The sequence below is a fragment of the Aspergillus nomiae genome, assembly GCF_001204775.2.
Source record: "Aspergillus nomiae NRRL 13137 chromosome Unknown contig00285, whole genome shotgun sequence".
NCBI lineage: Eukaryota > Fungi > Ascomycota > Eurotiomycetes > Eurotiales > Aspergillaceae > Aspergillus > Aspergillus nomiae.
In genome coordinates, this window is record NW_015378340.1 from 1 (window position 1) to 15860 (window position 15860).

Here is a 15860-nt window from a genome sequence, read left to right on the forward strand (position 1 = left end):
ATAATTACACGTCTGGAAGACTGCATTGATGGGAATTGGTCGATTTGGCTTTGGCCAACCGATCAAGGGGTGTTCAGGATGAACATACTCAGGAAGTCAACGACGAATCCCTGTTGTGAAAATTCTTGTTAGCTATCAATTCTTTGATCAATTGCGTGCCATCGCGTCAAAACTCCAGAATCCCGATTTCCTGATGCTTGCGATGATTCTTTCGATGGCATCGATGCCATACGATCCATCGTAACCAGGAAGCGCGTGATCCGAAGTTTTGGCCAACACAGCTAGGAGCAATAGCAAGGCAACTTACGGGCATGCCGAAAACGGACTTGTCGCCCTGGTTAACGGACATCTTGGCGGCTGTGAAGAATGAAAACTAAACAACCAAGAGAGGAGATGGATAAGAGAGTGATGAAAGAAAGAAGAGAAGAAAGAAGGGAAAGGGAGAAAAAATAGCGAGCGAAGGCTCTTGTAAGCGGGAAGAAGCGAGCGGAGACGCTAAGACCGCTTTAGGATACGCTGGCCAATTTCGCAGTGGCAGCGACCGGCAGTCCAGGGAGGAAGGGGAGAAAAAAAAAAAAAAGAAAACTGGAACCGGCGCTAATGCTGGCCCAGGCAACCTGAGCCGATATCTCCCGATCGCTCCAGAAACCGTCCCGACTGATTTTTGTCCAGGTGAGATACTCCCAAACAAGATGGGAAAAAATTCTAGATTAATTGGCTTTGATAATTACTATCAAGAACTATTGAGTTGATTTTCTTTAGACAGAACCTGTTTCTATAATATGTTTTTCGTCTAGGGGGGGGCTCCCATCGCTGTTAGATTTTCTCGGATGCATACCGAATCGGTCGTTTTGATACTGTACTCCGTACAGAGAAGGTTCAAGGTTCCCATAGTCCTTGGGAATTTTCCCTCCCTTTCCCATTTCCCCGTGACCGAACCAACAAACAATTGGAGCCTCTCCGCTCAGAAACAGACGCTCACACACCCACACCCACATGGGGAAGTCCGCCTTCTTCCCTTTGGTCCCGAGTATCCGATGGCAAATCAAATTTTAATCGGCAGCGGACATCGACTCCTTGGCCTGACTTTTGTCTTCGCCATACGGAAAAATGAACTAGGCAAGTTCAAGGTGATCACTAAATCTCTTTGCCGTTCCGTACCATATAGCTGTATGAAATTCGTAATTGTCTCTGAAGCTAACGTCGGTCGTGTGCGCCGCCGGCTATCGGTTGCCATGGCGTTCGAAACTTCGTACACCGTCTGAAGAGCACTTTGATATCTTGAATATTACTCCGGACTAGTCAATTTCATCCTATTTCTCCCATTCGCCGTCTCCTCAAGCTTCGATATTCCTTGGTCTCAGCATCCATAGCTTGCAGGGCTGATGATGGCTAAATCCCTCATTTCCAGCTATTCACTCCCAAGGTTTCTCATATGTACTGTACCTCAAACTACCTCGGATATCAATAGGTACTATTGATACATACGTGTCCAAGCAAATTCTACCAAAAGAATTTCAGACCTGTCATTACGAGAGATATGAAATTTTACGCTTGGTCAATTTATTCTTATCATGCCCATTTCCGCATCAACACTGGGCCAAACATTGTTCTTAGTATAATTATTAGCTATAAATATTCGTAGTCCAAAGAAGACACGATGTCAAGAGGACGGTTCCATACGGATCCACACGGCTTCCTTTTTTTTTTTTTGTTTTTTTAAACTCTCCAAATCATTTTCTCCTTTTCATGACGGGGCAACAAAGCTAGTGGAAAACTCCTCAGTCGCCCGTTGTAACAGAGACCCACCAAACATGGGGGTCCATCTTTCGTTATGAATGTTCACAGCATCAATCACTTACTCGCCATCCTGGTCATAGTTAAAATTGCCTGGTTTTGTAAAACAAGCAGGGCTTGAGCCCCAGGCCCAAGGACTCGGATTATTCCGTCAAGGAAGAGAGAACTTGCCACTTCTTTTTTTCGATTCTGGACTCGTAAAAATCATTCATTCTACCGAATTGCCACCTTTCGGATACTGCTTGGCAAACGCTCGGTGGCGGTCGAGAGCCAGATTTTACGGCTTCAGCTGGACAGAAAATGCTCTTGGTATACTCCGTACAGTACATACACACAAACAAATTTAAACATAGTCCATCGGAACCTGATGTATAGAAATGCAATGGTATTAACAACTTCTCTACAGGCATTGACAATCCCTACTTTCCTTCATATATATCATGCATCGCTCACGTGCGAACCTTCTACTTCTGGCATATTCAAAGACCCATTTATTCTTTTGGTAATCCCGATAAATACAAATGCAACTCCACATAATGAAAGATATCAAACGTCCCGGATGTAGATGGAACTCCAATGCTAGAAGTAATTAAGCGCTAGGCTTGCTGTCAGACACAATTAGTGCTTCTTCGACCTCTTTCTCTTCTTTCTTCTGGGTTCTCCCTCCCGGATATCGACATTTCCAGCATCAGTGGCATCTTCTTTCTCGTTAACCGTTCTTTCACCACCAAAAACAAACGCTGGACCATCTTCGTTGCCGAATGTATCCTTGCGCCATTGCCTCAGACGAGCTTTCTTGCCCAATTTCTTCTGATCGCGACGCTTCTTCTCCGGATCACGGAAGGAAGCAAGTTTCTTCAATCCGGCATACTCGTTGAGCTGGGTATCCTCAGCCATCAGAATGTCTCGTGCAGTCAGACCGAAACTGTTTGGAGATGTTTCACGGTAGCGGAAATGGCCCTGATGCTTCTTTGCACCGGGGAGAAGGTTAATATCCAGATCCAGATTACGATCCACTGCCTCTTCAATGCGTAGTCGATCTTTGCGAGCTTCACGCTTCTGATCCCGCCTCTCCTGCGCTTTGCTCTTTTTGTTTTTGGATGCGCTCTCATCGCCCTCGGCGTCGTCTGCATCATCCATCTCAACATCGGACTGCGGTAGGTCAGGTTTCTCGTCGTCATTGTCAAAGTCTGGTACAAGATCTTTGATATCGATATCATCATCCAAGTGGGCTTCTTGGGTTTCTTTTTACCATCACCTTCTCCAGCATAATAATCTTCGCCAAATCGCTTTTGCATCTCTTGCTCCCACTTTTGGTCATCCCAGGAATCGTCCAAGAACTTGGCCCATTCTTCGTCAGTGAACTCGGATGCGCGGAGGCCTGCGACTTCCTTGATTTGGTTGACCTTCTCTTGGAGCTCTTCCATCTTAAGCTTGCGCAGTCGGTTCTTTTCCGTTTCACGTTGCTTCTTTTCCTCTTCCTTTTTCAAGCGCTCCGCCTCCCTCTGCTTCTTCCTGCCGCTCTTATCATCTCTGCGAACTGATTGCTGGTTCGTGGCATCACGAGCGTGTGTAATCAACGCTGTGTTGATTTTGCTAGGGTCTTCGAAGCGGAAGTTGTATGCTTCTTCGAATGCCTCTGCCCGTGCATCATCCTCTTCATCATCGGACTCGAGAGGCTGAAGGTCTGCTCTGCCAGCAGGGATCCATGCCCTAGCTGACAGAAAGTTGGACAGGAAAGTCTCGGGATCTTTGTCCGCATTTTCAATGTCCAGCTTGACGTCCTTCTTCGGCGCCGATACGGGCTCAGGGGCTGACTTGGCAACGAGGAAGTCTTCATCGTCGTCACTCTCCTTGTCGGCGGATGCATCCTCGTTGTTGGTAGCCGCATGCATTTCCCTGACAATTGCATTCTTCAAATCCTCTTGCTCCTGAGCATAGGTCTTTGGAGCTTCCGATGCATCTTCCTCTGCTAAGTTGGCGCCACTAAGTAGGTTCTCTCGGTGATAATCTTTGAGGGTCATGGTTTTCTGCTTCTTTTCAGAAGTTGCCGATTGGTCTTCGTCGACTTGACTATAGAATGTAGCGCTTTGGTCGTATACACGCGGATCCTTCGTCCGAATTGCCTTAAGGGTTGCCATAATTTCCGCATCAAGCGCTTCAGTAGCAAGTTCTCCGTCGTCGTCCTCTTCCTCAGAGGTCGACTCGTCAGAGTCACCGGACTCATCGTCGCCGCGTTTTCCAAAGGCAGAACCTTTACCTAATTTTGATTCCACTGCAGGCATTTCCATTCTTAGTACTCGTAGATACGTAGGAGCATGAGACATATAAACGTACGTTTCTGCATTTCTTCTCTCTTCTTGTTGTGTTCAAATCGACGGGCATACTCTTCATTAACTTTGAAGGTAACTCCATTGTTGACAGGGACTCCCCCGGACTCATCTCCGGAATCACTGGAGCTGTCATCGTCAAAAAGCTTTCGCGACCTCTTCGCCGGTGGCTCCATATTTATGTCAAGTACCACTGATAGAATCAATAGCAATGTTTGTGCGAAGCCGACCGGTTCAACCAAGTCGCCATGCGCCCGGAAAAAAAAAAGTGATAGCAGGCGGCAGAAAAACCGCCCACTCTCACCGCCTCAATGTCCATGATCCACATTGTGCCTGAAGATCCAGGCTGCAAAACAAATCACTGACGTAGCCAATTAGATCATTCGTGAGACTTGGTTAATCCCCGAATGGAGTCGACGGAGGAGGCGCTCGCTCCAAGCTCCGGGACTATATGACTTCTACTTCCTTCTCTGACCCATACCCCTATTTGTTTCGAATGCCCCTTATATTGATAAATTGACTACTCTGGGGACCATTGCTTGTGTGTCCTCATCGCTATCTTTCCTCGAGTCAAGTGGATGGCCGGTGACATACACTAGATGTCGACCCAGCAACAGATCCCTGTGCCCCAAGTCGGGAAGCTCGTCAGTGTGGTGTGAGTTGTGCAAATATTGCATTCTATGGCTAGAAGCATCAATGATGATACTAACACTATCGATAAAGCCCAGTTGGACTAAAGGAGGCCGCACTCGATTCGCCGACATTCCGTGCCACCACGCTACACTTTGCCGACCAGATTGAGTTCCTAGAAAGATGGCTCGATGGTTATGCGAGGGCTGCTTCGAAGCTCTCTATGGAGCTAGCATCCATGGAGAGTATTGTTAACACCTTTCTGTCATATTCTACACACCCTGTCGCAGTCTCAGAAGCTGCTCTCGACCATGATTATACGCTACTGTCAATGAGGAGATGCGGGGATAGTTCAAAGGACTTGTGGAATGGGCTGGTGTCTACTTCAAAAAAGATTGAGATGCTGGTTGCAGAACCTATAAGGATCTTTATCCAAGAGGATCTGCGCAACTTCAAGGTGACCCTAGGACCACACAACCAGCGCCGGCCTATCAGTATCTAACCCCACTATAGGAGACCCGTCGAGTGCTCGACCAGACACAAAAACATTATGACTACCTCTTGTCTAGATATTCATCGCAATCTAAATCGAAGGAACCCTCGTCTCTGAGAGAAGACGCCTTTCAACTTCACGAGGCTCGCAAAGCTTACCTCAAGGCTTCGATGGACTTCTCGGTACAAGCCCCCCAAATACGAAATGGCCTTGACCGGCTCTTGGTAGGTGTGTCCTTTGACCAATGGCGGGAGTTTAAGACTTTCTTCCAAATAAACGGCGCAGGCTTTGCCAAGTGGGCCCATGAGATGGACAGGATAAAAGGTTGGGTACTTGAAATGGATGCAAGTGAAAGGTCTTCTAAGCGAGAGCTATTCTCTGCAAGGAAAGAAATTGAAGAAGCTGCAGAGACGGCGGCTAGACCTTCTCGTGAGCTTGAAGACTATTCTGTGTCCACCGTTCCTTACCTTGGGTCCCGCCCTTTATCGGATCTTAGCATGACGAAAGAAGCCCGGCCTGAAAAACAGGGATGGGTGTATCTGCGAACACTCTATGGCAAGCCTACACGGACTGCTTGGGTTCGACGCTGGATATTCTTGAAGAATGGCATATTTAGTTGCCTTGTGCAGGGTCCGCGAACTGGCGGTGTCGAAGAAAGCGAAAGAATTGGGGTTTTACTCTGTAGTGTTCGAGCGGCATTCCAAGAAGAACGGCGGTTTTGCTTTGAAGTGAAGACGAAAAGCAACAGCGTCATGCTCCAGGCAGAGACACAAAAGGAACTCATGGAGTGGATATCGGCTTTTGAGGCTGCTAAACGGAAAGCCTTGGAAAACCCAGCCAGTACAGATCTTTCAGTTTCTGGCAAAATTACTGTCCAAGATCCAGCCTTCGCAATTTCTCAACCTCCAGCTCCAGAGTTCACTGCTGACCCAGCGGATTCTTTAACACCTCACTCGCACGACGAACACAATTCGTCGGACCGCAATGGCATGCTTCCTCTCCCAGAAAGAGATCCGGCCTCTCTTCGAAGCAGTAGTGATATCAGCCGACGCCTCACTGGACTTGACTCCGAGACTTCCCCTAGAGAACATACATCTCGAATCATTCAGAAACTGGACCTCCACCGCAAAATGAACAACAATGTACAACCTTCTACATCCATACCAGGTGCTGGAGGTGGAATAGCCAGCCTTATCTCTGCTAGCCATAACACTATTGTCTCCGGTACCGCACTTCCGTCTAGTGTGGCAGACGGTGACCCGAACAGGGGACGCAGTATGTCCAACCGCTTTGATCCTCCCACAACCCTTGCTCCATCGACGCTAGCAAACCCGCCTGCACCTACAAGTATGAGCAGGGCGGCTGTTATTGTGAGCAATGAAAGAGGAATCGGGCTGGGACAAGCTGACAAGACTGGCGGCATGCCAAGCGGTATGATGGCGAACCTGTGGGGTAGTTCTAACTGGAGCTTTGTAAACAGGATTGAACTAGAACGCATGGGGTGCCCTGATACGGAACAGGATGCAGCCTCCCAACAACGACCATCCTCACGAATGAGTGACTCATCAAAGCATGTAATGTTAACAGAAGCGAATACCCCTAGTGGCACTGGGGCTAAGCAACACAAGATTGGTCCCCGCCATAGACAGACAGTTAGCCTGGACGGGAATGCATCCCAAGTGCAGCGTGCAGTCTTGGGAGTTACGCATGAGTATCCGAGTTACTATCCACAGCAGCTTAAGATTCAGGATGCCCAATTCCGGTTGCTTTTCCCGAACGTCAAAAAGGAGGAGCCTTTAGTGATGGTTTTCCGAGCTACATATGCTATGAATGATCAGCAAGAATTCCCTGGAAGAGCTTATGTTACGACCCGCGACTTATACTTCTATAGCCATTATTTTGGGCTTGTACTAACAACAAGTGTCTCGTTGGAGAGTATCAAAGAAGTAACAGCCGCTGCTGGGAGAGACTCCGACTTTTTATTTTTTCACACCGTTCCGAGGCCTGGTGAAGACATCCCAGGTCGAATTACGGTGAAAACTTTCCTCGAGCCATTGAAACTCCTCCAGAGACGTCTCAACTTCTTAATTGACGATACGACCGCTGTTGAACCTCTGGGGCTTGAAGCAATCTTTAATGCTCTCAGTAAAATGGAAGCAGATGCGGCAACACGAACTCCTAGCGTTGATAGCTGGGAAGACGTGGGCATGGACGAGAAACTTTCTGGAGTAGATGCTGCAGCTCCAGGGCCACGGAAGGATATTCGGCCGGCCATCTATATCGAGAAAGGCTTAGATATGCATTCGAAGAAGGGCAGCAACGGCAAGGATGTAATGAAGTTCAGATTGCCAACTCAACCCGTTCAATATGTTCCTCAAGGCAACCTTCATCTTGCAGCAGAGAAGGTATTTGATCTCAGCCCCAAGGCGGTTTTCCATATTCTTTTCGGCGACAAGAGTGCCGTCTGGCAGCTCCTTTTGCACCAAAGAAGGGCTCAAGGTAAGCTATATGAACCCGTATGGAAGGCAGAGCATTGCTGATAGTTTGAAGACATCAAGCAAGGACCTTGGTCTCGCAATGAATCTAACCATTTGAGGCGAGATTTCAAGTACCGAATTGAAACAACGAATATGCTTGGTATGTGAATCGACCTTTACGTGCTTTATAGAACTACAACTAATGTGCCATATACTAGGTCATAAGCACGGCCAGACCATATCCGATTATCAGATGATAGATGTCCTTAATGACCACCTGTGCTACGTGATAACGGACAAACGGACCCCTTGGCATCTTCCTTTCAAGCGCTCGTTCAGACTGGTCAGTAAGATTGTGATCACATTTGTCGCAAAGGGTAAGAGTAAGCTTGCTATATATACTAAGGTGGAGTGGTTGTGGTCTCCCTATGGCATTCAACGTGAGTATGACAGAACCAGGTCCGCAAAATTCATTGCTAATGATTATCAGGTGTCATTGACAAACAAGCAACCGGTGACTTAGAGCAAGATGCTTTGGATCTTGTAGATCTCGTGAGCGAGCAAGTGCGTAGGCTCGGTGCACACAGCCGAACCAAGAAAGCCATTACAATCTTCGGTCACGTTGGCCGTCAGAGCACCGTATCACAACTAGGCGAGTCAGACTTCAAGATAGAGATTCGAAATCCTCGCACTCAGAGGACCTTGGTCCAACTTCTATTTGAGACGCTCGTCAGCTTCCTCGAAAGTGCCGTATCGTCCGTGATGCTTTGGACGTTTGCCCTCTTTCGCTGGGTCTGGAAGACTGCAAATGCTAATTTGATTATCCTTGCCTTGTTAATATCCAGCATGCTGATAAATGGGTTCTATACCTCACGGGATGCCTATGATTGGTGGTACGAAAGAAAAGCCGAGAATTTCATGGCTCGTTTAGGAGTTCACCCGGACCATGTCATGAGCAAAGCTATTTACATGAGGGACATCGATGAAGTAATTGCGAACTCAACCCTCGGACATACAAGCGACGACGTGAGTGACTGCTTCGCCACCTTCCACCAACAAACAATACGGAATGTTGGAACCCCGCTGTCCATCAGTACGTCCGGTCCGAGAGATTCAGCGACAAAGAGCGCAGCCAGACGGCTCCAGCAGACTCGTGAACGTCTGGCTATGCATCGACATGACCTCGTGGTAGGCCTACGCGTGGTGAACAGCATCGAAAGAGAGATCCTCCAGAACGAATGGGAGCGTTGGCTCCGACAAGAACTGAGACGCTGTGACCAAGTCGAAGCCCTACTTGGACAGAGTAGTGACAGTGACAAGGCAGACATGCAGGTGGATCGGACAAGTCAGGCTGCGTTCGCTGATTTATCTGACGATGTCAGGGAGTGGTACGAGAGGTATTGTACAAGCTGCCATCAAGAACAAGACTTAGTCGAAGAGAATCACCGTGTGTATGGCAACTCATGAGTAGGCGCCAGAGATTTGTGGGTCATTTTGTGTATTCCGGGTCCTCTGATATTTGTTTGAACGATACCCTATTGCAATTAACGGGTCTGTTTTGTCTCATATATGTGTTCCAAGACAATCCCATGTTTAGCGCTTGAATGTATAGCTCAAATTGTATAACACATCGAAGAGATTGGTGGTAACCCCTCAAGTCGTGGGTCACAATCGTGACTCGATATGATATATCACCCTGCATGTTGTACTTCCTGTAGCGGGTCGTAAACCGGTGTCATAACTGCAATCTGGACGGAGAGATTCTAATTTTGTCGAGGCTTCACAGCACCCTCTTGGACAACATAATAGACCACTGTCCCATCACCACCCATCCCCCTGTCCACCATAGCAAGGAGGAGCCTCTTTCCACCCCATTCCTTCGTGAGACGAGCCTTCTTCCTATACTCGTAGTATTCTGCCAGCTTGACCGCTTTTTCTCCACCGAGCCCATCACTTGTTTCTTCCCCGTCATTCATTGAAGCCTCCTCAGCCTGAATGTCCGCCTCGTCGGGAAGCGAATCGAACACTGACGCCATCTTGCGCAAACTCCACGTTTGGTTCTTAACAGTCGGTAAAATAAACATGCGCTCCAGCTCGAGGTCTTCTTCACGGAGCCCTCGCTCTAGTAGGTATAGTTGCTCATCCGGATGTGTGTAGACTCGATGCGGAGGTATACCGGAGATTAGATACTGGGGAATTGTTTGATCTTCTGAAGGCATTGTCGCTAGCCCTTCTCCTAGCGATGAAGCCCTAAGGTATGGGTCCTTAAGGTTGTGGACTTGGAGTGATGTCCATAGGTGCTGGTGTTGGAGGTTGTGGAGGATTTGGATTGTGCTTGCGGAGAGGGGATCGGAGGATGCGGAGGTGGAGATGAGGTTGGTGAGAGCTGATAGCTCTGGTGTCGCAAGAGGAGCGGACGGTGTTGATGCCATTTTGTGTCCCCTTTCCTGCCCTTTAGTTGTTGTTTCTGTCTCTTTGCCTGTCTGTTTGTCTCCTTTTTTCTTCTTTCTTTCCTGCTTCGTTGCTCCTCCCTTCGTTCACTTGTTGCGACTGTGGAATGCGCAGTGCGAAATTGGTGAATGTAGAACACAATTCGAGGTGTTGACACAGAATTGCTGGGACGAGCTATCTATTGAGACAAAAAGAAATCAAGAAGCGCGTTTCAGCTTCTGGTGCTTGTACCGAACTTCTCTAACGGTAGTGGAGAGGAAAAGTTCCCTAGAAGTGGGGAACGAAAATCCGATTTAATTATTCACAAAATTAAGTTAGCGTTCCTCTTGTTTGGGAAAAAGAAGAACACATGGCATCATCGGCTTGGGGTTCCTTATTTCTGACCCTGATACCCCCTGCTCTTGTTTCTCATTTTCTGTCTATGTTTTCATATTTCTCTTTCATTCTCTTATAGAGACCTTCCCTTCGTTTCTCCCTCTATCCCTTCCTACTTAATCACCTTTGTCCCTCGTTTGATCTTGTTCTACTATAGCTTGTTTCGATGGCGCGCCAGAAGCAAGCAACGCCCTTGCAACGGGCCACTTCTTCTGAATTGATGCACATGCCCCTGGAGGGATCTGATTCACAGGCAAAGCAACAGAATGGCAGCGCTAAGAAGCTTGCTACCAATGGCAGTGCGCACAAAGGACAAGTCGCGCATGAACCTGCTCTAGAGACTCCAGGTTTGGCGCAACTTGCGATTTGTGTCCTTGGGATTTATGCGTCATTGTAAGTGACTTGGACTGCTTTTGACTTTTGCTTCGCGAGTAACTAACAGTCGTGCAAGTCTCTCTTGGGGCGTCCTTCAAGAAGCGATCACTACAGTCTCCTACGCTGTCCATCCTCCAACTGCAGCTGAACCCGAACCTCCTACCGAGCGCTTCACGTTTTCGATTGTCCTGAACACAATCCAGTCCACATTTGCCGCTATCACAGGCTTCCTGTACCTCTTTTTCTCGACTCCAGCTGGCCAGAAGATACCATCAATCTTCCCGACCAAGAAGATCCTGTTCCCTCTGTTCCTCGTTAGCATTTCCTCGTCACTCGCCTCGCCATTTGGATACGCCAGTCTTGCGCATATTGACTATCTGACATTTATCCTTGCAAAATCGTGCAAGCTCCTGCCAGTCATGTTCCTGCACTTGACCATCTTCCGGAAAAGGTACCCCTTGTATAAATATGGAGTCGTTCTTCTGGTCACCCTCGGAGTCGCAACTTTCACCCTTCACCACCCGGGTACAAGCAAGAAGGTCGCCGCATCCGCCGCGAAGAACCAGTCCGGCTCATCCATGTGGGGAATTTTCCTCCTTTCCATCAATCTTCTCTTGGACGGCCTCACGAACACTACTCAAGACCACGTCTTCAGTTCCCCACAGATCTACACCCGCTTCACGGGGCCGCAGATGATGGTAGCGCAGAATGTCCTCTCGACTCTCCTAACCAGCACGTATCTCCTTATGATGCCCCACCTGTCGTCCACTGGCATTCTGCACGCCATTCTTCCCATTCCCATTCCCCCGTCTACTGAGACAGAACTGACGTCCGCCATTTCCTTCCTGTCAAGGCATCCGGAAGCTCTGAAGCATGTCTTAGGTTTCGCAGCTTGTGGTGCAGTTGGACAGCTGTTTATCTTCTACACTCTTTCCCGCTTCTCGTCTCTGCTCCTGGTGACCGTCACTGTCACGCGTAAAATGCTGACCATGCTGCTGAGTGTCTTCTGGTTCGGCCACTCTCTATCTTCCGGGCAGTGGCTGGGCGTGGGCCTTGTTTTCGGTGGCATTGGTGCTGAGGCCGTGGTGCAAAGACAGGAGAAGAAGGCGAAAGAGCGGGCGAAGGCTGCAAAGAGCCAGTAAAATACTGCTTAGTTCATGTATATATAGACTGTTTTGATAAAACTATAGCGTTTTGATTAGTTCATGAGACTCATTATCTTATTTCGGTATTGATGTGGTAGTATCTCATTTTGAGAGTCTCCATGCTTGAGAATGGCATGGTTAATATTGGCATAAAAGAAGGAAGTTATTCTTTACTTCCGCCCCTCAACCATGATAATATGGTATCCAAATCCAGTCTTCACCTCCACGTACTTCGGATTCGCCGTCGTACTAGGCTCCAGCTCATATGCTGCTTTCTCAAAGGTGCCATCCAGACTTCCCCGGACCTTCCAGCCAAGAGAACCACCTATACACAGCCATCAATACATCTCTCCTCATTCAACACAAGCATAATAAAAAAGGCACGGACAAGAGAGAAAGAAAAAAAAAGGAAGAATACATACCCTGTCTCGCCTTATCCTCCGAAAACTCCCTAGCAACATCATCAAACTTAGACCCATTGCGGAGTTTCTCCAGGGCTTCCTCCTTCTTTGAGTGTTTCTCGCACTAACGAAACCCGAAAATCATTAGAAAATAAATGTCTCATACCCATGGTATTATTAGCGGATGGCTGTCAATCTATACGGAACCGGCTCAACCCCATGCTCCCGTTTTATATATATTGCGCCTCAAACCCAATCTAAAGGGAGATCATAGTAAGAGGAAGAAGGGAGGGGGGACATAATACATACAAGAATGTGCCGCACATTGATCGAAGTAGCCGGTTTCAATCCCTTGCCCCCCTTATCACCTCCATCATTTACCTTGCCCTTCTTGTCTCCGCCTTTGTTCTTGGGCGCCATTTTGGGGTTGTGTTGTTTTTGTGATTGTTTTGGGGTAAGTGCTATTTTTTTTTCCTTTTTTTAAACTCTGATTTTAGTTTGTGGTTTTTTTAGACAATACTTTTGGTTTGATTTTCGACCCTTCGAGAAGGTGCTTATCTCTTGCCTCTTCCAAATATCTGGGCTGGCGAATGCTGGGTCGAGATCTTGTTATGGGCAGTCAAATTGAGATCTGATGTTGAGGTCACGCATGTGGGGCTTTGGTGGGGGGGGTTTCTCGGATGCCTGAGGCGATGACTTCGCCTCTACTGGATGCGTTGCAGGTGACGACATGACTTAATGACTTTACCCGAACGTTTCCCTTCTGCTCCGACTGAGTTTGATAGGTGGGGGATTTTATTTTATTTTAGTTTTATTTCTCACGTACTAGTTCGTGAAAGGTTATTGAAAGGTAAGTTCCACTCTATCCTGGTTCTGGGAATGTTTATCATTATCTGATGATGGGGTGGGATTGTAGATCTGTACCGAGGACCAGTGCAGTGTACGGTCCCAGATGAATGTAGATCTCAAGACGTCGCGGATCAAGTCGTTGCCGGATGATGCGTTCTACATAGCGGATTTCATCACGAAAGAGGAGGAAGAGGTGCTGTTACAAAAGGTATATGCTGTACATTAGTGTTCCACTGGCGTGTCCTGTCGACCAGCTACGCCGATTGGAATGATGGCCGGGTACAGAGCGTAGCCTGTCAATGAGACTTGGATACTGATTGGTGTGAGGATGCTGCATGACAGATAACCACAGTCCCTCTGCCCCGCTGGACTCATCTGTCCCACCGTCGTCTCCAAACGTGGCCCTCTGCCCTGACCAAGTCCAACGCCCTCATTTCCTCCTCCCTTCCATCCTGGCTCGTCTCACCCGTCATCTCTCGCTTTGAATCGCTAGGCATCTTTGCTGATGCCCCGCACAAGGCCCCGAATCATGTTCTAGTGAACGAGTACCGCCCCGGACAGGGCATCATGCCGCATGAAGATGGTGCTGCTTATTGCCCACTAGTTGCCACGGTGAGTTTGGGAGCGCCAATTGTGCTGGACTTGTACCAGAAAGGTCAGGGCCGGGACGGCGAGGACCGTAGACCGCAGCAGCGCATTTTGCAGGAGCGACGAAGTTTGTTGGTTACAACCAAAAAGATCTACACAGACTATCTGCATGGTATCGCGGAGACAACCAGGGATGAAGGGCTAGGCCCTGACTCTATATGTAACTGGGATCTGTTGCGGGAACAGGGTCGATACCGGTGTGGATGGTTTGAAAGGGAGACCAGGATTAGTCTGACGTATCGGGATGTACTCAAGGTTGCGAAGGTGGGCAATACGATGAAATTCCTGGGTGGGCGGTGATCCTGCTCGCACCTCCAGATACCAGGGATAAGCTGCCCCACAAATGTCTCAATACTACAGCATTAGTATACCCATGGTATCATATTCCACCTTTCCCGCACCGAATTATCGCCGAATTTCTGCATGTACCAGCGTTTGGTCTCGGATGCAGTGACGCCTAAATTGACCGTGACAAAGACGACAGCCGACAAAACAGTTTTGTTGATCATCTCTCCCTGGGGAGCGGCAAGCAGAGCCAATGATAGGTAGATCGCACATTCAGCTGTGTAGTGTGGACATACGATGCTGCGGAACATGGGATGAGAGGGAAGAGTGTACTTCTTGAGAGAGAAAAGATAGTGATGGGCGTCATGTTGCAGGCCAGATGCAAACAGAAAGATTGGCAAGCAGAGAAATGTACGAAGGCTTGGGGCGTTGTTCACTGTTACATCGTCGCGGCTCCATCTATGGGACAGTAGCGTTTCTGCGAGTTTCGAAACGATTGAAATTAGTGGGACAGCAATCGTGCTTCGCTACGGGAACTGCATACCTGTCCCCTCAATCCAGAGGGCGATTGAGACTGCCAGATAGAAGGCAATGCCTGCTAGCCAGTGGGCAAACCACATCTGGGAAGAAGAAGGCTTGGAAAAGGCGAAGGACTCATGTAACCGTCTTACACCTTGCGCCAGCATCAGTACCCAACATAACATAACCTGGTTTACCGACATCGTCCTCTGTAGGTGCTCTGAGTGAACCCTCGTCGCGATGGCTTGGAACGCTTGTCCATGGCACACAAGCTGAAGGGCCCAGAAAATTGAGGATAGCAGGGAGACGACGTAGAACTGTGTGAAATAGCTGTGGGGAACTTTCAAGGAGGCAAGATGGTCGAGAATGTGAGTTATCGGGGAGCTGCTCGAAGGCTTAGACGGGGTAGAATCCGACTCGACCGTCACGGTTGCACGAGCGCCATAAGGGACGAAGCGCGAACGAAGGGAGTCCAACAGGCTGACCGACAGGATCTGGGGAGTTTAGTTTTGAAGTCATCTTAGATAGAAAAAAATTGGTAGACTGATGCCGTATGATCCTCGGCGTTCTGCCACTACGTCATTGTCAACATGTTATCATACCGTACACGATGCAAAGAGGAAGAAGGCTCGAAGGACATCCACAGCGTCCATGTGGGCAGTAGCCAGCGCCCGATCGATGAGACTGGGAAGGAAGTCCATCGTCCTGAAAGTTCTGTCCCCTACGTGGAGGAAACCCGCAGATGATGGGCAAGGAGGGGGAATTGATTGAGGATCAAAAAAAACTTGAAAAGAACTAGTCGACAGGTAGCACACCACTCTGGGGTTTGTTTTGCTCATGGAATGGTTCCAGGACGCGATCTGGACTTTGGCTGCAGGTGAAACCTCGTATTCGCATTACTTACACTGACGATGGTCCCTGTTCTGTCACAACGATGAGACACGTTCGACTGCTGTTTGTGGAGAACAAAAACCACCGAGACTCCACAGGCCAAGGCAAGATGAGCAGTCATAAAATCATAAACAAACCCCCAAACCAAGTAATAATCGGCATCCTTTAGGTTCCACTGTGGTCTCGTGAGAAGC

General features: G+C 48.4%; 7 protein-coding genes across 7 annotated transcripts; 3 read left to right on the forward strand and 4 right to left on the reverse strand.

Moving 5' to 3' along the window:
• Positions 1-2415: 2415 nt before the first annotated feature.
• ANOM_008809 (KRI1 family protein) lies at positions 2416-4303 on the reverse strand (the record flags this gene model as incomplete). Its single annotated transcript, XM_015554065.1, has 3 exons — positions 2416-2999; positions 3056-4072; positions 4135-4303. 3 exons carry the CDS (start codon positions 4301-4303, stop codon positions 2416-2418), a joined length of 1770 nt encoding a protein of 589 aa, XP_015404133.1.
• Positions 4304-4726: 423 nt separating this feature from the next.
• ANOM_008810 (putative transcription factor SipA3) lies at positions 4727-9194 on the forward strand (the record flags this gene model as incomplete). The annotated part of the gene is made up of 6 exons (XM_015554066.1): positions 4727-4782; positions 4851-5214; positions 5271-7749; positions 7801-7887; positions 7946-8167; positions 8218-9194. The coding sequence occupies 6 exons, from the start codon at positions 4727-4729 to the stop codon at positions 9192-9194; spliced, it is 4185 nt and encodes a 1394-aa protein (XP_015404125.1).
• A 296-nt stretch (positions 9195-9490) lies between these two features.
• Positions 9491-10159, reverse strand: ANOM_008811 (uncharacterized protein; the record flags this gene model as incomplete). The annotated part of the gene is made up of 1 exon (XM_015554067.1): positions 9491-10159. The coding sequence occupies one exon, from the start codon at positions 10157-10159 to the stop codon at positions 9491-9493; it is 669 nt and encodes a 222-aa protein (XP_015404126.1).
• A 560-nt stretch (positions 10160-10719) lies between these two features.
• ANOM_008812 (UDP-galactose transporter HUT1) lies at positions 10720-12070 on the forward strand (the record flags this gene model as incomplete). Its single annotated transcript, XM_015554068.1, has 2 exons — positions 10720-10946; positions 11005-12070. 2 exons carry the CDS (start codon positions 10720-10722, stop codon positions 12068-12070), a joined length of 1293 nt encoding a protein of 430 aa, XP_015404127.1.
• A 119-nt stretch (positions 12071-12189) lies between these two features.
• Positions 12190-12894, reverse strand: ANOM_008813 (peptidylprolyl isomerase; the record flags this gene model as incomplete). The annotated part of the gene is made up of 3 exons (XM_015554069.1): positions 12190-12398; positions 12496-12598; positions 12784-12894. The coding sequence occupies 3 exons, from the start codon at positions 12892-12894 to the stop codon at positions 12244-12246; spliced, it is 369 nt and encodes a 122-aa protein (XP_015404128.1). The 3' UTR covers positions 12190-12243.
• A 532-nt stretch (positions 12895-13426) lies between these two features.
• On the forward strand, positions 13427-14271 carry ANOM_008814 (uncharacterized protein; the record flags this gene model as incomplete). The annotated part of the gene is made up of 2 exons (XM_015554070.1): positions 13427-13531; positions 13666-14271. 2 exons carry the CDS (start codon positions 13427-13429, stop codon positions 14269-14271), a joined length of 711 nt encoding a protein of 236 aa, XP_015404129.1.
• A 62-nt stretch (positions 14272-14333) lies between these two features.
• On the reverse strand, positions 14334-15479 carry ANOM_008815 (putative 3-oxo-5-alpha-steroid 4-dehydrogenase; the record flags this gene model as incomplete). Its single annotated transcript, XM_015554071.1, has 3 exons — positions 15378-15479; positions 14801-15269; positions 14334-14734 (listed from the first exon to the last, which is right to left on the reverse strand). Exons 1-3 carry the CDS (start codon positions 15474-15476, stop codon positions 14334-14336), a joined length of 969 nt encoding a protein of 322 aa, XP_015404130.1. The 5' UTR covers positions 15477-15479.
• Positions 15480-15860: the final 381 nt, after the last annotated feature.